This window comes from Epinephelus moara, chromosome 1 (genome assembly GCF_006386435.1).
Source record: "Epinephelus moara isolate mb chromosome 1, YSFRI_EMoa_1.0, whole genome shotgun sequence".
Taxonomy (NCBI): Eukaryota; Metazoa; Chordata; class Actinopteri; order Perciformes; family Serranidae; genus Epinephelus; species Epinephelus moara.
In genome coordinates, this window is record NC_065506.1 from 28,686,721 (window position 1) to 28,710,932 (window position 24,212).

General features: G+C 41.5%; 1 protein-coding gene across 6 annotated transcripts in view; it reads right to left on the bottom strand.

Moving 5' to 3' along the window:
- The window catches only part of sox6 (SRY-box transcription factor 6), a 149,224-nt gene that overhangs the window by 68,727 nt on the left and 56,285 nt on the right, over positions 1-24,212 (bottom strand). For all 6 annotated transcript variants that reach the window (XM_050043079.1, XM_050043098.1, XM_050043116.1 and 3 more), the window contains one exon: positions 6,445-6,534. In XM_050043079.1, the coding sequence (XP_049899036.1) occupies positions 6,445-6,534 (90 nt within the window). The remainder of the gene's footprint in view (positions 1-6,444; positions 6,535-24,212) is intronic.

Consider the following 24,212-nt stretch of genomic DNA (forward strand, 5'->3'; position numbering starts at 1 on the left):
TGACAGAGTGAAATAGCTGAACAGGAAGCAAAGACATCTGAGACCACTACATTTACGAAGTATATAAACCTGCTCAGTTCTCAAGCTGTTGAGATCATTGTCATCTTTGAACTACTTATCTCTATACTGAAAGTTATATAGACGTCCTTTAGAAGACTTCATTTTCTCTTTAAAGTCGTTTTCTGGCGATATTTGTACTCCTTGTACGTATTTGTGTAAGTGAAGCTGCCCATAGCTGATCAGTATTTGATTCCCACCTTTAAAAACTCTAAACTGAAGTAAGAGCTGTGTGACTGATAATGGTCTGTGTGGAAATAAATAGTGGAACTAGAGTGGTTTTAAAGGGAAAAATAAGTCAGAATTTATTAGTGCTATAATGCATGACTTTTCTTTAAAGTCCAGGTAAAGTAAAATCTAATTTCTTTCTTAACACATGCATATTAGAAATTACTCGTTAAAAAAAAGTGAAAAGACTGGAACATACAAAGCACTGGATTGTGGTGTTGGACCGTTTTCGTGTCCAGGATTTTTTGGGCTGATCTGAAATCATGGCTTGACAATACATTGGAGTAGTGTTGCACGGTATACCGGTACTAAAATAGTACCGCGGTACTAGAGTATTCCATACGGTCCTATACTGCATTTGGAAAATACCGGTACTTTGAAACTGATTCAATTCATTAATTTAGTTAATTTATTTTACTCATTTATGCACGCAAACGCCTTTCTTGTTGCTATTGGAGCACAGATTGCGNGAAGAGTATCAAAAAGTATCGAAATTCATATTGGTATTGGTACCGAAACAAAGATTTTGGTATCGTGACAACACTACATTGGAGCCATTATTAGCATAACCAATTCCCTACTATGAAAAACCAGCGTTAGAGCACAAAGCATCAGTGTCGTTTTGTTCGGTTCACCCAATGTGTAAGCGGCGAGTTTGTTCTGCTCCAGAAGCTCTTTTAGCTCCTTCAGTCTAATAAATAAATGAAAAAACAATTCTATTAAATGCCAGTCGTATAAAACACAAGCAAAGTTACTGTCACTGACATAGCCTCAGTCTTTCAGCCCGAATCGGCTACCTGCCGGCTAGCAGTTACCGCTCACTGATGTGCTAGCGTGCTTTGTGCTAACGTTAGCTGCTGGTTGAAACTTAATTTTACATACTTGCCGATTTATTTAATGATTCAAATTTGCCCTGGTGGTCAATAAAAACAGTACAAAAGACATGCGCATCCTAATGTCCAGTAGAGTGGGTGCTGGACCAAAGAAATGTCTGGCAAAGTAAAAAACAAACAAATGATAATTTCAATGGTTGGCCTGACTATTTGTATATATGTTTACATTGTAATGCATTCTGCTGCTGATTAGCAGCAACTGTGACATATCAATTTGTGTTTTTTGACGTATGTATGGCGACCACTTAACTAAATCATTTTGTAATATTGTATATATGTATATACGTGGGATTTAAAATGTGTCCAGGCTGATATTTTCCCTTATATATTATCAAAAGTAGCTTTAGAACAATATTGGAGTACACGGGTACATTTTTTTTTTTTTCTTGATTTATTTTTATTATGAATATGGACTACAGGTGTGGAATGTCACATGACTGGCTCAGGCAGCACTATGGGTATTTAAGATGGCGATTTTCTGTCATGTATCAGAAGTCTGAGGAGGAGCTGAGCAGTGTGACTCGAACTATTGCTCTGCATTAAAATCCCTCTAAACGGGAGCTACTTGGTGTGCAGACTTATTCAGTTTTTAATTTGGTGGTTAACATATTTCTGTGCCATGACAAAAGTAAAAGTATAATGTGATGTCAAGAAAAAAACAAAACTAAACCTCCCTTGGCTATTTTGCATGCACTTTTGAGACGGTCCCTTAAAGTCAGATGATGTGTGCAGCGGTATACTGGTTTCACAGCACACCGTGGTATGAAATCTGACAGTTATCATACAATGTACATTTGTTATCTGTTGTATTGAAAAGAAAATGCAACTGGATGGAAAATCTCACCTTTATTTATTTTCAAAATGGAAACTTTTTTAAATATAATAAAGCGTTGGTTCAGCCGAAAAAAACCTCTGTTTTCTTTCATTTAAAGGTCATTGTAAGGGATAATAATTGTGTAATACCATATGCTGTGAAACCATGATACATTCTGAGACAGTTATCGTACCCTGAAAATCTCACACTGTTACAGCACTAATCTTAACAATGTATCATGTATGTATAATACATCCTCAGTATAAACACAGGTCAGCCCTTCAGCAGCTTTTCATGGCTCTGAGGAAGACTGCTATTTGCTTTGCTGAGGGAAAGCTCATTAATATTTCAGGGGAGTGTCCTTTTATAAATGACAGTTGTGTTTTTGTCAGCTCCGTATAGGTTTTCAATTCTCTTCAAATAACAAACAAGAGTAATACGCTTGTTTCCATGAAATGTATTCTACATCTTTAACAGTGAGTTAGTGAAACACACCATGACAGAAGACTGGAATATGATTCAAAACACAAACAGGGAACTTTATCCCTATCGCACACACACACATGAGCACAGCACTTCCCTTTTTACCTCCATTGCCACAAGCTAAATTCCTCAATTCATTAGAGGAGAAAAACACGCAGTCCAACACTCTCATACATTCATCTGGCAAATGTGGCCTGAGGAATAATGATTTACTGTGGCTCATATTTCACCTGAGTGCACAGGGCAAACAGTTGACTGAAGTGTTGTGGAGAAAATGCTAACTGAGGCATTTTTGACTGGAGCAACTGGACAGATACTGTTTTGTGCTGTTTGTGTGAATGGTTTTGCATGTTTGGGTAAATATAATATACATAATATTTATATATAGCGTGCTGTAAAAACACAATTCTTTTACTGCTTGTTCCTAAAGCTATATGAGCCGGGGTCACTGGGAAATGTGTGCACAGATATTGTGCCGTGCATCTCCAGCGGCATCAAAACCTCCCTTTATGGAAGCCATTAGGAATAAAGTTACATTTTAAAGTGAATAATCATGTTTTGAAGCGAACCCACTCGGCTGAACAATATGGGCTCTGTGTTCACACAGTGGACTCCTTTCTGTCTGTGCAGGAGTAAAGCCAGCACAGGTAGGGCCAGCATCAAATCAGTCTCAGCTGCCGCCCTGCCCTGCCCTGTGTTCTCCTCCTAAAGAGCTTCCACTTATCTGCCTGCCACAGGACTGTCTGTGTGCACTCGACCACTGTCATGTTGACACCATTCTCAAATTGATTGTGACAGTGCAAGAGCCCCGATTTTTCTGCTTCAGAATTCAAGCTGCCATTTCAACGCCAGTGTACAATGTTAAGCTTTTTTCTTCTTATTTTAATTTTTTTTTTTTTTTTTCAAATTCCAAGAGAATGAATACAGCTTGTGTTCCAATTTAGTAACCACATATTTTCCTTCAGTTTGAGTAAATGCTCGAGCATTTTGCTTTTTTTTTTTTTTTTTCTTCTCCCAACGGGGGTCCGGGAAACTGGCACTCAGCAGGGAAACTTAAACAGCTCTGTTGAGTATGAGGCTCAAAGACCCTGCACATAGCGAGCATGCAACAGAGAGCAACCTTATCTGCCTCAGGACACTCTGTACTATATGTGTGTGCATTTGACACAATCCGTGAATGTATATATATATATATACACACACACACACACACACACACACACACACACACACACACACACACACACACACAGTGCAATAATGTATGGGATTATAAATGTCCTAAATCATGTAAAGAATGGGGGCTTTGCTTTTTTTTCCCCAAGAGAAAACTCTTTGAGGTATATAATTGTAAATGTCAAGTCTAAGTATCCACGTCTAAAATCTTTTTCTCTCTCTACCTCTTGCACTCCTCCTTCCACCTTGCCTCCTATTATCTGCTACTTTCTGTGGTTTGGAGCCCTTCCAGTCGGCCTCCTTTTCTTGCTCTGTGGTTTTGTTCGGGAGATTTCATCTCCCTCCTTCATCGTTCCTGCAGATTGACAGCTAAGCTCAGGTATGAAAACAAACAGTTAGCTCTGGAATTGACTGGTGAAAAGAAATCCGCCACTAATGCTCCTTCGCAAACTCTCCTTTTTGCCTGCCCCTGTTGATGCTAAGCCCTAACAGCATACAAGAAAAGGCAGATGGAGATTTGAGATCATTAACCCTTAATAACACCATTCTACATGTCTGGCTTAAGCACACTGCCTCTGCTGGATTATTGCACTTGTTTCTACCGACTCCAGAACCCAAAAAATGTCTTTACCTCGGAAGCAGCGCATTATGTCGGCAAACACCCACCTGACAATGAGCTATAATTATAGATGTGTCATCTGTAAGAGGTAAATGGTTGGTTGGGTTTGCAGACCTTGAAAGCAAATCTCTGATGTTGTTGATACTATTGTTTTGTTTGTTTACTGTACGTGCATGTTCACCTCAACAGGATAAAGTATTCAGGGCATGTTTGAACACAACTGCAGTAAAAGAATGTCTTTCTTCTCATGGGTAAAAGCCTCGGGTCAAATTCTGTCACACCCTATTGTTTTTTCATCGTTATTTGTTTTCTAAGCGCGAGATTAAATTATTTCCTTACCAGTCAGATTCCACCACTTGCCTCTGTGAAAAAAAACACAATTACTTGTCTTTCAAGGTTTTGATGGAACAATGTAAAAAGGTAGCCTATAGGTGCTCGGTATAATTGGTCGAGGAATTGGTGAGCGATCAGCATAGAACGCGCAAGGCCACTCTGCCAGTAGGTACTGTAGTCTTTATTTGCACGTCAGCCTTTATTCTCAATTCTTCCTTTCATTCATTTAAAACCTACAGGCATGTTTGCCTTTTGTACTGATTTTAACCTAACAATTAATGGAGCCTCTGATTCATCATAACACTTTAGATCTTAATCATAAGGTGTTTTCTGCAAGGTACCTTTGTGTTTTAATTAGGCGGACCTTGTGCGTCTCCAACCCTGGGCTTCTTTTTAATTGCCCGTATTTACATCAGGCAGACATCAAACGCAGGGAGAGAGACATTTGTAAGGGGGAGCACAAAGCAGCCCTTTGAAATGTCTACAGTCATATGAAATGGCATGCTAATTAAAAATCTAAGGCTGCCACTGTGATAGGAGAAGCATTTATATTGGTAACTGTGGTGTATAGACTGTCTCCATAACTCATCAACAGACAGAGGCCATAGTGTTTATTATCAGACTCCCTACCTGTTTACAGACCACCAAGTAACCTTCCCTTTCCCATTCATCAAACAGAAGAAATGCCCTGCCTGTAATTTAACAGACCAGCTTTCAAAAGGCTAAATCATTTTAAACATTTTACCCAGTGCACTTTGATCTACAGTGGCGTACAGTTTACTAGGGCAGGTACAATGAGTTTACAAAGCAGTGATTTATCCCTCGGTTCATTAAGGTTATTGCCAATGAATATACTTATTAGAACATTCAGCAGCCTTTTTTCCTCTCCTATGTAATTCTGCAATTCTCTCTAAGTGTAATTCAATAATTAAAACCAAGCATGAGTTGTATTTATGTATGTCACCCGTGTTTTATAAAAAGAAACAATTAAGCAAATGATCAAAATCACCTACACAGCAGTAAAATTAGCCCTCTTGTCAATGGTTTGTTCATGAAATGTTAATAAAAAAAACATTTAAGTGCTATATTAAGAGTTAAGATATAATATAATGAGTGGAGTTCAGGAGCCAGTGGCAGCCTGGTGTTATCAGCCAGCTGGTATTGTGCTTCCCTGCGCTGTATAAACACACCAGCTCTCAGTAACAGTCAGTGCTAAGGACTGAGCGGCGGCCCTGCACATCCTCGGCCCACCTTCACCCTGTCATAAACAGAGATTTTGGGGGAGTGCTGAGTTGCGCATTGCCGTGCCGCACTTGATACGCCGCGCAGGGCGTTCACTGTCCAACTCCGAGACATTCCACTCAAACGCAGGCTCAGCGAGGAGACGACTCTGTGCGTCACCGCACCGTCTCCCCTCGTCTCTTAAACGGCTTCTCTCCTCTCAGCTCAGCCGTGCTCTGTTTACATCAAGCACACTTTGGGTTCAACAATTACCAGAGCGGCATGAACGCGCTGCATGTGCCAGAGCGGGGTAGCTGGGCTCAGGGCCGTCTGAAGGGACAACAACAATAAACCGCTGACAAGCACATAGGGCCTCAGAATGAGTCTAAATGGGCTGGAATTTTGAAGACAGCACTTTGGACAGAGCCGGGCATTCCAACAAAAGATAAGGGAGGAGAGAAATGAACGAGGAGGGCAGCCAAAGGCCTTTGTTTTATTTCAGAGTACAAGGCTGTTTCTGAGATTATACAGTACATAGATTATGTATGTCTGATAGGAATGAGGGACTTGTTAACACGGCTTAAAGCGATGTTTGTGTGTTGCGGTGCTTGTAGTCCTACCTTTTACTTCTGCCAACAGTTCACTGGTGTTGAGCCTCTCCATCTTCTCTTTCCAGTCTTTAGAAAGAAGTTTCTCCATGCATGAGGAATCTGAAAAAGAAGGAAGAAATTTAGAGTAATCAGAATGAAAAAATAAATTTAGCACTGCTCATTAGAAAGTGTTTTTTATGATAGTGGTTTCTATTTTTATAGTTTTTCGGATGGTTTAAATCTCCGAATCTATTCACTTAAATGAATATTAAAGAAAGTCAGAGTATCAGATGAAAGAGAGGTATTTTATTTGATGGTATTGCACGTCGAAACATTAAAAGAGACTCAGCCTGACAGCTGAGAGATGAGCTAAGGGCGGAGTGAGGAGGGGAGCAGGCATTGTGGGGATAGCGTAAGGGCAGAGACACACATTAAGTGGGAGGCAAGGAGCTAGACTGGCTACGTCCGAGCGTTCACATAGCTGCCAATGATGAAAACAATTAACATTTGTCCAGCAGACAATGAATCAGAGGAGGAATGGCTGCAATCTGCCATGCTGTCGCTGGGGTAGCTGATAAAGAACACACTGGGCCGGCTGACCCAGGCCTCCACCATCCCTGCACTGCTTAGGGGTCAGCCTGTTCCCATCAGACACCAGCAGCACAAGCATGCCTCCACCCCTCCACCTTGAGACACTGTCTCCACACACTGCCTCCAATCTGAACCAGCTCGAGACATGCAGCGTCCAGTCCTGTCGAGTCTTATTAAACAAGCAGCGGTCCTGTACAGCCAAATTCTAGGAGAACAATTAATGTACTGAAAACAGCTTTGCTTCTATAGAAACTGTCCTCAGGTTTCATACAGCGCCTGAGGATGATGTAATTTGTAAAACGGTGTTTCTTTAGATTTGGAGCAAAATGTAAAACCGAAGCAGACACACTAATTTTTACCACAAAGCCCCAGGGCACCGTAATGAACAGTCTAACCACATATCCAACAGTGGATCGTTTATGAACGCACCTTTAGCAACAAAAGGACACAGTTCAGAAGCATGTTAATGTTTCAAATTATGCCACATGGGAGGTTTGTCTCAGTCTAATGTAATGTGTTTTTGACTCCAAGTTACACATAATGTGAAACAGGGAGACAATATTCCGGACTCTTACCCCGTTATCTTCCTTGGAATCAAACACAGAGGAGATTTATGCAGTTTAGAATGTATACAAGTGTTGTTTCCTTTTATCCGTCTGTAACATCTCTCCCAAAAACCAAACACTGTTGTTCCCTCTGACAAACACACCGACTTCACAGGAACTGGGAGTAACGGGGGGTCAGTAGTTCTTGTGGCCTTGTTTAAGGATGGCTTTCAGAGAGATCAAGCAGAGTGACCATTTTGTTTGATTGTCCACTTCCTCCAATGTGATGGGGGTCGACAGGACATCTTCAGCTCAGGGTCATTATAACATTACTTCTGCTTTATTGACTTTCCAATTCCCAACTCACAGTTTGTTCCCTTGACCCTAGGAGAGGGAGAGAGAAAAGGCTGCGTGTGTTGTGTGTGTGTGCGTGTTTGTGTTTGTTAACTCCCTCCATGGCACAAAGATCACAGATCTTAAAACAGGGGTTAAGGGCAGGGGGGGGAGTAGAAGAGCTCAACTCTTTCTTCCCTGCGCCTCACCCCTGGGTGAGACCGCTTCCTCTCCTGGAACAACAAACTCCCCTTAAATCATAATCCATCCAACATCAGCGCATGACATTTTCTCCCCTAAAGCATAGAAAAGGCTTATTTTATAAGTGGTGTAAAGGGGAATTAAACAAACACAGTGAGCATATGTTAATATGAACACATATGCTCTCTCTCACACACATACGTAAACACACACACACACACACACACACACACTTTCATCACAGATGCTGCTCCAGCACTTGATCATTAAGGAATGCACCAACTGTTGGAGATAATGTGGTGCCAGCTTCCATTCTACTCCAGTCCTCCCCCTCCTTTCCACCTCCCTCCCAGGAGAACTGCCGCTCCCTCACTTCTCCATCCCCTCCGCCGGGCCAGACACGACCTGCCAAGTCCTCCAACAGGAGAGACTACAGCTGGAATGCACCGCTGTCCTCCCTGCCTTCCACCTGGGAGAGGTGAATAATGACCTGGATTAGTCTATAAAATAACTCTCAAACATCTTTCAGTGTTCGAACAGCGTGGACAAAACAGGCAACCAAAAATGGTTTTGGTGAAAGCGGAGCAACTTTTTTTGCGCAGGCGTGCTCGAGGAAAACAGTAAATGAGTCAGATGTCTGGCTTTTTTCAACGCACCCATCCACAGCCTATTTTTCAGAAGAATTTCGATTAATAAGAGGAATGCTATTTCAGTTTCTAAAATGCCTGTCTGTTTTTTTCTGCTGAAAAATATACATGCCAATGGAAACACTGGTTAGTATCAACATAATAATTACTGTCAGGTTATGACAGAGAATGTAATAAAAAAAATTGGATACTCTTTTCACCATAAAATAACAAATTATTTCTAATAAAAGATTCACACTTCACTGATATCACTGAATATCAAATGGTGGTGAAATTGAAAAGCAAACATGATTATTCAAGACGGTTAGAGCCGAACTTCTGAAAACTTCCGTGTAAAGAAGACTTTGCTGCTCTTGTCCTTTCAAAGTAGGACATCACATACTGGGGAATTAGCTTAAACAAGAGAAGAGTCCAGTGAGTTTATTTTTATTTTCCTATGGGGGCTCTTAAATCTCTCGCACCCCCACCCCTTCCATTTCTTTCCCTCCCTCTCTCGAGATAAAATGCTCTGTGGCTGGGGAGCAGGCCATTCAGCTGGGATGAGAATGGAATGAAAACAATAGCCCTTATCAGGCTCTTATTTACATTTTCCCAGCGTCCCTGCAGAAGACAGCTTGGCTTGTCACCAAGCCCAGATCGCCCCACTGGACCCAGACCAACTTCCTCCAGCCCCAGCGATTCCAATGGTCCCTATGGACCCTCGCCTGGCACAGACCCCCTCCACTCTGCAGCGAGCACAGATAGCAACATACAAGACAAAACTATTGGAGTGTGTGTCCAAGACGTGTTCCCATTGAGAGGGGAATGGTTTCTGGACTACTAAGCCCGTCTGGGTCTCATTGTCTCTTCTCTGGGGCTGGGGCTGTATAGCTGGAAAAATGCCCTGAACCCTTTCCCGAGATTTTTTAAGCGGTTCCAAGTGGCACTCAGAAGAGAGTGAATAGTCATCGCTGATTTAAAACTGCCAAATTCAATATGTTTATCTCCTATCAGCGCTGTCATCTCTGGTATACAGCTTCCCTGTGCAGGTATTCTGTGATCTTATTGATGTGGGTGAACAGGCGCAGGGATTGAGACACCTAAAGCCCAGATGAGTTGGCTAGATTAGGCTACAGCTTCTTTTTTTTCTTTTTACTGTATTAAAAACAAAGCTAATGATCCTCATAAATCTCAACAAAGGAATGTTTCTCGGTTGATGTGTGACATAAACAAAGCTTTCAGCACCTGGCAGTCAGTGCTGCCAGAATATCATGTTCAGTATAAACCACAGAAGTGAAGCTAAGAGGCAGGTTAACATTAACTGTCTGTCCTGACACCGACTGACTCCCTGACAGTCTTGCAGGAGAAAAAAAAAATCTCTCCCTCTCATATTTCATACAGCACGCCCTCGCTGTTATTACTCCCTGTGTTTTAATGCAACATTTAATAATCTGAATTTGCTTTTTTATTGTTCACACACATTTTATTAAATTGAGTGCTAGTTAGCTATAAATGCCTGTGGGCTGAGGAGCGAAGGTAGGGGAAAGTTGTTTGCTAATTTATGTTTTTATGGCCGCTCTAAACAGAGCAGCTCATTCAAACGATCAGTGCAAACTGCAGAAAAGCTCAAACCACTGAGTGCAACACCAAACAGACACAAAACACAAACAAATCAAATCCTGTCACTTTCTAAATGCATCGGACAGCAATAAAGCACATCTTAAAAATTCATTACTAATTTTCAAATGGCTCGCCAGATTGCCATGGAGATAGGAAGACGTCCAGTGTGTATATTTAAGTTAGCAAATACCAGCGCTGCATGGGCAAAAAAGGCCGTCTTCACTTTTACATAGCAGTGTTTTCAAAAGGTCTAATCGACTAAATTCGCTGAAAACACTCCATCATGTTTCAAAAGGCCGCGACTGCCTCAAAGCACAAAAATGGTTTGTTACAACATGCAGCAGTTGGGTGTTTTATTACTCTGTGTTGTCAGCAATGAAATCGTTTCAACTGTCTGCCACCGCATTCTGAGCCTCTCTGTGTGCACTATTCTCCCGGGACGAAAGATGATACTTGTGTTTGAGTGTTTGTTGTGTTGAAAAGCCGTTGGCAGAGAAAAGAGGGCTATCTAGGAGAGTCAAATTAGCCATAAGTCATGGATAACAGAGTAAGAGACCTCCCCTTTAGCACTGGCCTTGTATATCAGTTGTCCCAGCCTCAAGGGGAAGCGTGTAATTACCAAATCAATGATCAACTGACACTGACCATATAAATAATTTCCCCCACAGAATGCAGAGAGCGGCCCATACAGTGAGGCAAATGGGGAAACAATGCTATTTGCAGCGAGGAGGAGGAGCGGAGGAACAGAGGAAACGGGGTTTGGAGTGTCTAAACAAGCTTCAGCTTGAACGGAGCACATTTTTTACAATTTGTCATAATTAAGTTATCAAAACAGCCTCCTCAGAATGCAGGTGTCAGGAAGATGTATGAACTGCAACAACAAAACCGAGGCATGCACCATTTTAAAAATAGAGAGTGACTCCAGCCAATGACATGAAATAAAACACAAATAATTTGTTGCTGCAATAATAGCACAAAAATATCCCAGCCTTAAGACTACATTAAAGGGAAAACCTGTTTACTGTAAAAAATAATGTGACTTCATGATACTGTATAACAGAAAAACACTTTTTTACCAACTGTATAAAATATATATAACATATGTAATTAGTTTAAAATATATCCGGGCATAAAAAGGCTGCAGAGAGCTTTACAAATGGTGGGAACCACATCCTACAAGCTCAAAGGTCCAGTGAAGTAAGACACAAGATAAAGAATATCCACTGTTAATTAGTTTGACGATTACACAAACCACTATTATTTTGCAGTGATTCATAAGGTCATAAATTATGCATTAATTCATCCTCTATATGATAGCAGTGCCTTTAATTTACTTCATTATATTGATTGTGTCATGTGATTACTCGTGTAAAAACTATATTTCTGAATCTCAAAAAAAGAGAGTCTTAAATAGCTTTTTTAAAACGCTCTCAAATGTCACTCCTTCATTCAGCGTTAGATACACTATATTTCTTTAATTGAGGCATAAATTTCTATCGCAGAGATAAAACTCTCAGAATGTCAGTCAGACAATGATAGGCTGACGTCTAATTTCCCATCCACCCTGCACTGCACGGGAAACAAATCAAAAGTCGAGGTTGATAAAAAAGAAAATGACTGTGACACACTCCAAGGAGTCCTTTGAATATCTTAATCACAGACACACTAAAAACAAGACCCCATCATCACACCAAATAAAACATAATAATTACAAGAGGCAGGCAGGGAAGTGAAATGCAGAGAGAAAACATGTTTTTGTCATTCAGCCGGTAGTCCCTGAGACAACAGCTGTTGGATGCTGCAAATACTCCTGAAGTCTCCATAATCATGCCGTTATTGAAGTGAGGACAAAAAGGGCACTAATTGCAAGGGAGCAATCGGAACGCAATAGGTTACACACCCGGGTGATGCCGCACAATGCAAACGCTAAAGAGGGAGCTGGGGGGGAAAAAACATTCTGAGCACAACAGTGCGTTGTCGCTCATTTTCAGGCAATTACCTTTCCTCGTTGTCAACAGTTTTAATAACCTCTACCATTTCTGGGAGACTTTTTGGTGCAGTTAGATGATTCCAGCTTTTTAATATGTAATCACTAAGGCTGGCATGCATAAATAAAAAAGGTCCAGACATGTCAGTGTATTGTGAAGCACCTGCACCTCGTGGTGGGCTTGCTTTAACTGACACCTATTCATTATTCCACTTGGTGAACATCTCTGTTAGTCACCTTTAGACTGTCCTGTTTGGTCATGTAAACAGTTGCTATAAATATACATTATAGGTAACCTGGGTGAGATGAGACTCATCTGAGGTTCTGACACATCTCTGCTCCCATACTTCCTTCTTTATACACTTGCTGCCTCATTTCCTTCTGTCCTAAATTCCTTTCTTCTACTATATGTTCTTTATCTCAATGTGATGACATCATATATCACCTGTGTACGTGCCTGCCTGCATAAATTGGCAACGTTGCTCATGTACACAAGGAGCTGTAGGTCAGTTGTAGTTTTTCCTGATAAGCTAAAGGTCTTAGGAATTTGATTAGCTGCATTGAAGAAGCTGAACTCAGGGCTGATACTGGATCAGCAGTGTTTTACATAGGTGCATTAGCCTGACATCGCCAGACCAAATCACAAATGCAAGTTAGTCTGGAAACTCTATTTTGTTTTTTGTTTTTTTTTAATTACCAAGCAGCCATATATAATAAGGCATCTGGATGGAACTGAGAAAATCAGAGCAACGAAACGTGTTGACGCGCTGAGCAGCGTACAAATGTAAACAGACGACACAGCCCTATGAGGCTAACTGCTAACACTGAAACTGATAAAATGTCTTCCAAGTTTTTTGACTGTCCAGCCACATATGTTATAGGGAGAGAAAGTGGTAATGTATTTATTAAATATTTGCTCATAGTGTAATTTTTATGCCTAAAATCCATGATTAATGATTTGACCCATGACCCCCAAAATGCACTAAAACTGTACTTACTGGTGCCTTTGCATCACCTTAAGCAACTGTATGGATAGTACAAAGGCAAAGTGCCGCAACTACAATTTTACTTTATCTTTTTAAATATGAGGAAAACTATTTTTTTTATTTCTGACTAGATTCAGTCTTAATTTGTTGGGTTCATAGATGTGTTTTAAAAGCAGAAACTGAAAATTTTAAGTAACTTTTAATTATTATTTTGTTGTAATATTTACTTCATCTGGTTTGACCTAAATTAGGATTATTTGACATCATCATCTTCGTCACTAATCTTGCTATGGTCTTTGTCGTGTTATCAGTTCTTTTGCCGCTGGCATCATCCTCATTCTCATATTCACCATCTGTGTAATATGATTAGTGTGATTTTTTTCCTTGGCCTAGTGGAATCTGAAATCTTTTCACACCCTGTTTTCTCTCAAAGAAAACAAGATTGAACCAGAAAAATTTGTCACAAGATGAAACCGATAGCCAGGGGTTTCATTTCAATTAAACTCAATTACTCTCAAAATTGCAGTCAGAATGGTTCGCCTTTGTAGGGCAATACAGCATGCAGAGATAAGCTGTGATGGTATAGCATCAATACGTTTGTCAGCGAGTGTTGCCGTTTTTGCCATCAAGATTTGAAAATATTGTTTCAACAGTAAGTTCCACATCTGCTGCAGCCATCTTGGTTTTTCGAAAATGCCTCAACGGCGCCCCTTATTACTAAGCTAGGTTTTGCTTGCTGTAGTGACATCCTTTTTGCAAAGCTCTGCAAGTTGTCAGTCATTGCCTGAAACACACCCCACATTGGAGTAACGGTTGTGATTGGCCCGCCTTGGACCAGGTCAGCTGGAAATCTTTCTGAATGGAAGGAGGACCAGATGCATCAGCCAAAGCACATAAAACAGACTTGGAGATTTGTTTGGTTCTCAGGTTAGGTTAACATAGTCTGTAGTCAAGGAGTAGGTTTAATTGAATGGTTTATTTTCCGGTGCCCCGTTTCTAACCTAACGTAACCTCTTTGATGTTTGGCGAACATGTAGAGGTTAATTAAAAAATTTGAATTCTATTCATTGTATTTATCCCATTAACAACTGAAGGTTGCGAAGTTAAGTGGACTGTAAGACCTCGACACATGCAAGCACAGGTTAAAAACGTTACACACCGTCTAATTCTACGGATGAAAGTTAGATGCAATCTGTGGGTAACTTTTTGATTATTTTAGCTTTTTCCTCAGGTAGCAGAAAAAAGAGAAAATGCTGGCCTATGTATCCCTCACCTTTATCTGCACCGACCACCGTGTTAATCCTCCAATGTTGACCTGGCCATTCTGAGAAGCCGTATACACACACAGCACACTGACCTCTCTAAATAGGACACGTGTCTATCAAGCATATATGAATTAACAATCCCCAAGAGGCTTCACCTCCTGAGCTGAGCAGCATGTGACCTCTCCCAATCCATTTTACTGCGGCACTCTGTGGCAATCAGGCTTGAATTATTAAAGTGAGCAGTGAGCAATGATCAATTCATTGCGGCCCTTGCTCGCAGACTGCCCGGCCGTACTTCAGCAGAAATGACATTGAGAACACTTGAGTATGCTTCCAGACAATGCACATAAATGTGAAATATGTCAGACCCAATATGTCAATAATCATAACTGTACAGGCTGAGGCCATGTCCAGGGTAATCCTACAGAAATGCTGTTAGGTGACTGTGGGGTTCAGCAGGTTTCGGCGCAGCGATTCCTAACAGATGCTTTCTTGAGGGAAAGAGTGGGAGAAGTTGAGGGGCAGACAAGAGGCTAGTGTGCTGCACACTGAGAGGTGCATTCACCCGCCGCTGTACCTTGAAACAGGCCTTTAATGTTTGTAATAAATATTCTGTGCATATTTTTTAACATATCTTAAGGTAACACTACTGAAGATTTGTAGGCTTGGGCTGCAAGAAGAATCAAAGACAAATTGCAGCCTTTGCCTCCCCCCCTTATCTACACAAATTAGAGAGTGGAAAAACAAAAGCAAAGAAGTTGAAAAAGAGAGAAAAGATTGCAGGGAAGTATGCAACTCAAGGAACCTGGAAGTAGGAGGAGGGCAAGGAAAAAAAATCCAATCAAAACTTCGTGAGGAGCAGATGAGGAGCCAAGATAAACCAGTACTCAGAGCCCCCAAAACTGCAATCTCCCCTTAAGCCGGAGAGTGGCAGCTGGCAGAACAGCTGGTGAATAGGATTAATGTCAGAAGAATGAAATAAAACTCAACATATGTCCGAGCCTGAGGTGTTGGGACTGTGCGTGATTGTGCCCCCGATGGATGCCATGTGTGCATCTGGAAGGAGCTGCTGTGCTGCTCCGCTCTCTACCCCACAAGGTCACTTTTAAGAACTAGGACCATTAAATGCTTGGATAGCAAAATGAACTTTTCATTCCCTCTCCTCTCCCCTCCTTCGCTTTAAAGTCTCTATTCAGGCAGCAGAGGGAGTCTATTGAACACAGTTATCAATACAATGCATCAGGGAAACAAACAGTGGCTACTTTGATTAAATTCAGGAAGACCAAATAGTACATGTTTTCTTAAAATGCAGCAAGATAAAACATTTATTTCCTGTGTGATTTTTTTCCCCCACACAATTACTTGTAATTTAATAATAAAAAGCTCAATAAAACCTTGATGCATTGTTGGTTAATTTATTATTTTTCTACTACAGTAAAAGAGAGCAGGAAAGCAAAACATAAAGGCACAAGAGAGAAAAAAGACAAAGGTATAGTGATAGTCTTTGAGTGTGTGTGAGCATGTGTGTGTGTGGAAAAAGTAGATTTACTTGTGGAATCTCAGCCGACGCCGATCACGGGATCAAGACTGAACATTAGCAGGAAAAAATATGTGGACTTGATTTCAATTTATAATTTCCATTTGATGTCGGTAATCATTAGAGTCCACACACTGTAATAAATTATAATAATTTCACACAAAATTTAAATTACTGGGTACCTTGCATTGGAGAGATTTTTTTTTTGGTTACCCTGCAATTTAACTGTCAGATATAAACTTGCCTGCTAATCAATGCTCGAAAACATTCACATTTATTCAACTATGTTAAATTAATAGATGTGTGAAGAAAATGTGGAGTACTGTGATCATGGCTGTTCAGTGTGATTTAGTAAATTAATGGGTGTCTGACTCTACAAGGACAAAAAGAGACTAATAGGATCCACATGAGTGCATTACAATTTGCAGTGAAGCCAAGTGTCTGGTATAGACATCGAAACTTTATTTCATCATAAACGCTGGACGACGGCGATGCGCTTCAGAGATTGAGCCATAAGATGAGATATAAAAAAAAAAAAGGCCCAAATTACAAGAATAAGCTGAGTGATATACTGTACGTTTGGTCGTACAGCATACTGTAAATGTGTTGAATTTTGCTAAAGAGTGTGTGTGAACATCCTCCACCTGTGTATGACGTTCTGATTTCAGTTTAAATGAGAAATTTAAAGGCAGAAAAATTAAGATAACAACTTAAAGTGATTATGTGATATTATTTTCTATTTTTACAGTTTGCCTTTCTCATTTTTTAATACTAATTAAAGTCATTTATTAAATCTCACAGCCAGCATTGTTTACTAAGATGTCAGAGTTCAGGATGCACACAAACACACACACACACACACACACTGCTTACTAGACTGTAAGACCAAAGGCCACTATTTTTAGATGTTTTTTGTTCTCTGAGAGGGAAAAAAAAGAGATGCAAGCACCCAACAAAACACTCACTATTCAAAAGTTTCAAGAATTAAACAACATCACATTTTTACAGCCTCGTAAACACAATTACTGCACAAATAAAATTAACAAGAAAGCTAAAAACATGAATATTTGTACACTTCACTGTTCTGATGCTTGCCTTGCCACTGGATAAAGAAATGATGAAGTAACCATAGCACTTCTAAAGGTTAGGCATTCCAACTCCGAGAAAGTCCCCATTCATTTGCCCACAGTTCCCAAGTGTCTCAATGTGCTGTTGTTCAAGTTGGTTCGGCAACAATGGACGCTGTACTTTTCTTTTCAGTCGGCCCATTCCCTTTCTGTGGGATACAGAGCCATACGGACTGAGACCTGCTGGGCAAAGATGGAGAAATTTGCTTCTCATGAGCGACTGAGCTCATTGGTCCAGCTCACAACAGGGAAGCTAACAACAGGCTTACAGTATCGGCTTTGTCGAGCAGAGTGCCACCCACCCAGAGGAAAATGACAAAGAAGAAGGAAAGAGAAAGATGAGGTGTCCAGGGGGTGTAGTAAAAGTAATGTGATTGTATAGAGTCTAACGACCCACTTTCCTTTTTTCTGTATTATACTAATTAGGACAAGAATAGCAAAAAGTTCGCCATCAATGAGCTTCATGATGTGCAATTGACGACTTGGTCTTAAAGCATATTAACTACCCGACCGGTGCAGACTTAAAAATTATTCTGGAGGTACTTCCAAAGAGACATGACGTTCGTCAAATAATTATAATCATTGGCACTCAGGCTTTGCGGTGCAATAAAACACATTTCTATTCGTTTCTTGTGACATCCTCATTTCATCTCCTGGCGCATGTAATGTTATTGAACAAGGAGAAAGAAAAAGCATTGAGTGGGAGGAAACATCTGTGTCATCACTGCTGATTAAATAGTCTCTTTGTTCAAAAGGAAACCATCAAAGTTTTTTTTGCAAGACATCCATGCTTGCTGTTTGGGGCAAAAAAACAATGCAAATATGTTGATAGGCTGCATCTACACTAGTTGTCATGTTTGCGTGTGTCGAGGCGGATCTTTTAGCTGGATGGCTGACGTACGTCTGACTTACAGAACAAGCCTGCAATGTGCTCTGAAATCATTAGCAGGCCACAGAGGCTGTCTGTGCCCAGGGTGTGAGTTACACTCACACTATTTTGATCCTTGGTCAGATGACACCGGCTCTTTTGTCAAGTTATGTGTGGAGAATGCTTGGGAGCTGAATGCCACAGCTAGGACAGTGATACTGAGCTGGCACACAAGTTTCCCTGTGTAACCCTACTGCAGGCATTCACACGCACACACACACACACACACACACACACACACACAGACAGCAGGACACATGTGCCCTCCCTCTGCACCCCATCCCATTGTGGAATAGCCCCTGTTCTCCCCATTTCTGACCGCCTCAGCCCCTCCTCCTCCACCGTCCTGACTATATGCAGTTTGTCTGTGTACGCTCCTCTTCATATTACTTTTAGCTGAAAAACAAGGCTGTTATTTCCCAATTGTAGGCTTCACAGCCCAATGACAAATATAGTAGCATTAATGGCTTCTGCCTTCTTGTGTGTCAGCATTTCATCATCTCTGTGCCCCTCCAAATACTGCGGTGTCACATAAAACACTCAGGCCATTGCAAACTGCTGCTGATTTAACAGCACTGAAGCTAATCTATTGTTTGTCCTAACAGCAAATATAAATATTTTACCCTTTCCCTAAAATGCTACTGCTAAAGAAGTGACGTCACTGACGAGACATACCTACAAAAAGTGTGCGGGTGTGTGAGTGTGTAAAGACAAACAAGCCTCTGTGCAACCCTGGCTGTGATTTGTCTCCCAGAGACACCCGTTTCCTCCTATCAAGGGGTTCCTGTGCAGCCAGTAAGCCAGGATCACAATGGGAGTTTTGTGCTGCATGGGTGCAGGGGGACACGCTCAACAGCTGAAACCCGGGAAGATGGCCCCTGGAATGCTCCACAGCAGTTGCTACTGTTGACTAATCGGAATATGAGAACTGGGGAAGGTGATCTTGAATGCAAAGAATGGCGCATTGAAGAAGCAGCTGCTTGTTTTGTCATCTGAATGACCAAGACAGCAGAAAGGGTTCCCGTTTTGAAAGGGGCAACAAAATCTATATCTTAGCTTGTGTAAAGTGAGACCTGTGTTGGCTCCCAAAGTCCTATGGGGACGTGCCTGTGTTATGTGAGGGCTCTGTTTTGGAACAGATAGTAAATACATAATTCAGCAGTGGACCAGACACTCTGTGCTCCCTATTCCCCTCATACAGCCACTCCATTTAGCCCTGGGCTCTGATCTCAGCCTGGCAGAGGAGCAACTTTGTCACTGGAGAGTAAGATGGGGTGGGAGACAAAAATCATAGGAGGAGGGGAAATGTTGATCTGGATCAGGTTGGGGTGTCAAGATGATAGGGAAAACATGGAAAAGGGAGGGGGGAGGATAAAGAAAGGAAAAGAGGAAAAGCAAAAAAAACTGGACAAGAAGGAAGAGGATGGGAAAGTGAAATTAGGGAGGAGCAAGGGGCAGGGTATCCTTTTTTTTTTGTGTGAAAGTTCACATGTCAGGCTGGCAGGCTGCCCGCGGCATACAGCCGAAAAATCTATTTAACGTCTGCTTCACAGGGTGACAAGAGGGTTGATTGGCAGAGAGCAGAGAGCCGCTTTTGATCATGTGTCCTAACAAGCGATTCCAGCTCATGTCTCTTCAGCCTGAACAGATCTACATTACCTATTCAAACAAAAGTGACAGACCAGAGCGCTGCTCCGCTGGGCTGGTGCACCACGCCACAGGCCAAGAGAGAACACACACACACATGAACGCACGCGCACATGCACAAGAGGGCTCCCACTCACATATACGGTATATGCAAGCGCACACACAAAATTGTATCGGCTATGTGATCAAATAGACTGCTTGCATCAAGATAAGTAACTTGCTGAAATCATGTTGACGGAATAATTATTAGATTATTAAAGGAGGTGGGAACACGGTGCACAGAAGAGATGCTGTGACTGATGTGTGTCGTGGCAGGAGGGTCCCGGGCTAACGCTGTCCGGTAGGATGCTGCACTCAGTGAGAGGCAGCGTAGAGCTATGTGTGAAAAATGCCTCAAAATCTGCAACCAAGGCAACTGGATTTCCAGCCCTCATTGCATATGCATAGAGTCAGAGGCTCATGCTCAGATCATTATAACAAAGATTCCTATTAATTAGGTGGGATAAAGCAGAACCAGATGACATGGCAGCTGGGATGAGAGGAGAGGGGAGAAGGGAAGGAGGTGAAAGAGGAGGGGAGAAGGTGCATCAGTCTGTTTGGGGGGGAGGGAAGGGCAGCTCTTTTTATATAATATAATGTATAACACACACACTGCATCATACAAGATATACCTTTAGAAAACCTTTTTTTCACGCTACATTCAAGCTAAATTTCCCAAAATAAATCTGTTGGTGCTATTAAGCACCTGCAAGCAATTTCCAGCGAGCCGCCATGTGGAGTCAGCAGGGGCTGTGACACTGACGGGGGACAGTGTTACAACAGAGTCAAGAGTTCATCAGTGCTAATCAGACCACAGGCTTAGAGCTGATCCTATTCTCTTCCGAAGCTTTCACCCATCCCTGAATCTCATTACATGGCCTGTTGTAATAGAGGATAATGACCTGGGGCTACGCACACAATGCTGATCACTCCCCCACACTCAACCTACTGCACAGTCATTACACAGTGATAATGCACAACCTCACTGGGGGGATTACACTTATAAATAGAGGAGAGGTGATAAAGTCAAAGTGAGAGAAAGAGAGGTATAAGTGACATCGCAGGAACACATACAGTACTCACATATGACCCTTGGGCCCGAACACAATTAGTGCACAGAGACACAGTGTGTTGCACAGTTTTATGTCACAAGCAATAGTTAGGTTACCTGCCGCTGTAATCGCTAATCGCTAACGCTTTTCTCAGTAGCCATTAAATATCCTTCAACCTGAGATTAATAGGGGGTTGCAGTTAGGCTGAATGGTGGCATGGCTCCCCTTTGCTAAGCTAATTAGCCATGACTCTTTCAAAAGGCTCCAGGTGTTGAGTATTCTGCTTGAGCACCTACTGTATCCACTCTGACTGGTCTTAAAAGCCAAGTATTAAGGAAAGGCATCATCTATGTGTGTGTGGGATTTTTTGTACTTTAGTATTATTTATATTTGTGTGTCTGCTTGTCTTGTCTGTTTTTCTCGATGAGAGCTGGAAAAAGGTTATTCATATTTATAGATTATAGCGAGAGACAATATGTGAGAGAAGTGTCCACTGTCAGTTTAACAGCTGTGTCAAATGTCCTCAGACCACACCTGTTCACTGGCTGTACGGCCCTGCATCACATGTGGCGCTGTTTTCTGAACAGCATCCAGGAAACTGAGCTGTAATGGTGCACTGTGCTTCTGGATATCATGCTTATTGTAGTTTCAATAATGAAATGCTTTTGAAAGGCTGACTTCACAAATAAGAGACTGATAATCTGCAGGCTGTTCTCTTTCACTGTTCTCACTTGTATCTATAAAAAAATACTGCACTATAATTGGTATATAACACTTAAAATCGTGACCTATGCACTGCAGGCTGTTAGGAGCGAAGGAGGAAGTCAGGTGACGCAGTACAAAGATATCAAACTCCACACAGGGAGTTGATGGGACACAGGACTTTGACCCAGGAGACTGGTGCTCCTGTCCCGTGTGAAACCAAAAGACACGTGAAGTTATTTTAAATTACTTACGTATGTCACATCATGTCGTCACTTTATGTCAAGTATGTAACATTTCGTGGCTGACATTTAGTTCGCCCTATGTAAGCTGAGTCCTTTGCAGCAGCCTGGGTTTGATTCCCTGCCCTTTGCTGCATGTCATCCCCCGCTATCTCCCACCTTTCCTGTCTCTCTACGGCTGTCCTATCAAAAAGATGCAAAATACGGCCAAAAACTAATCAAAAAGAAAAAGGTATATCACATTTCCTTAAGAACCTAACGTTTGGTTAAATACGTAACATGACAGCGCCCAACTATGATTCTTTCCCTCAACCTAACCTTAGCCGAATGGGTGCTAATTTGTTAAGATATCATATGAACCGTTGAATAAGGAAATATTGAACACATAATGGTAAATGTTCTCATGGAACACAGCTCAGAAAAATAAGACCCTCGTTTCAGCATGCCACTCAATACCACAAAGATGACAAGAGACACATAACTGCATCCAATCCTGTGCTGGTTTTACTGGCAAGGACTCAACAAGTAGATACTGAGCCCAGGGACATCCCTAAAAGCAAAGACAGGAAGCTTAAACCCAATTACCCGTCCTTGTCTTGGGGGACGATCATAAAGACTCAACACACAAAGTATTTTCTGTGTTGACTTGCACAGTATTGATTCATACTTTAGTGCATTATATAAAACTGTTCTAATTGCATGTGAATCAAATCAAGGTCACCTTGGGTTTTTATAATGGTGGCTATTTTTCTTTTTCCCCTAATACTTTACACTGACATTTTTAACTCTTGACAAGTGCTGTCTGGAGACTTATCCATAAATAATGCATTTACAATACCTAGTAAATAAACATGGGGCACAATCGTTAGCCCTGCTGGCAACTGGGCCTAATAGAGCTTTTACAGCAAAGGTGACTATTCAGCTAAATGCGGTGCTCGCTGCTGGGAGGACATTTTCATTCATTAGCACAGTCACAAGCACTTAAAGCACTTTAAGGACCAGAAATGGAGAGGAAGGGTGGAAGGATAGAGAGGGTGAAAGGGTACAAATATATAGAGATGGAAGGATGGAGGAGGCACTGAGCACTGCCTCTATTGTTATAATGTTTATAAGGTATCAGGGTCAATAAAGGAAACTGGCCAATATTTTTTTTTTTTGAATGGAGACATACAGTATTAGTGGAAGAAGTCAAAATGTGACTGCTTTATTCGTTTATTTGCCAAGGTATTATATTTTCCTGTTAATTACTACTTAAAGGTCAGTTTCACCAAAATCGCCCACTTAACCCTCACCATTTGCATACCATTACATTTGTGAGACTTTTACTGAAAAGGTGAGCTATTTATTTCTATAAAAATGGAGGCCACTGGGATTTCATTTGTGGTTCTCACAGCAAAAAAATCAGATTCAAAAACTTCAGTAGTAAGGGCCCTGATGCATGAAGCAGACAGTCAGCCATTGGTTAATGTTTGGCCGTTGGTGAGCGTCTGCCCCCCTAGTTTTTGCAGAGTGTCTCACACCACTGGCACTAGTTGGCGCTTGTTGCCTGTTTTTTTATTTATTTATTTTTTTTTACAGATTCAGTAAGTTGAAGTTGGAGGGGCCAGTTGGTGAGTGAAGTCATTCTGATTGGCAGTTCAGCTCAGTGTGCAAAAAGTGAAACAGAAGTGAGGAAAGTAAACAAACGGCTAAAGTCAAGAGGGTGTGACATCTAAACAAACTTGTTATATTAGCTTATATTATGTTTTTAATCCACTGAGCTCTTCGGCAAAAACAATTCGGAACTGTTTGTGTTACTGTTCGCCAGCCCACAGCAAATTTGTGTTGTGTTATTAATGTGCTAACTGGCTAACTAGCACCTTGAATCCATCCTGTCAGTCTTCCAGTTTCCCTTTTTGAATGATGAACACAGACTATCGCCTCCTGCTGGTATGGAGAGTTATTTCCTCTCACGCAGGTGCAGAACGTTCGTCCTAGTTGGCTGCTGGCTGTAGGCTGTGCGGTGTGTTCAAGTGCAACTTTTTTACCATGGCAATATGAGTCTGGGCTTTAAGAAGTACTGGAATAGCTCATTAAGACAGTCAACAATACTTGGAGACCATGTCCAGGATGCTGTTCAACCCAAAGCCTCCAACGTGATGTGTCACCATCATGTTTTCTCATTCCACATATGAGCAATGCACTATGTAAAAATTGCAGCACAGACCATTTGTTTTCCCTCTACACTTGAGGTCACTGTGTTTATCTTCAGTCCATTAGTACAATGAACTATCTTGACCAGACAAGGAAGCCCAGAGAAGAATGGTAGCAGATGGTTAAGAGTCTCTGAGGACCTCGGTGATCCCGACCAGGCAGGCACCGAAGCAGCAG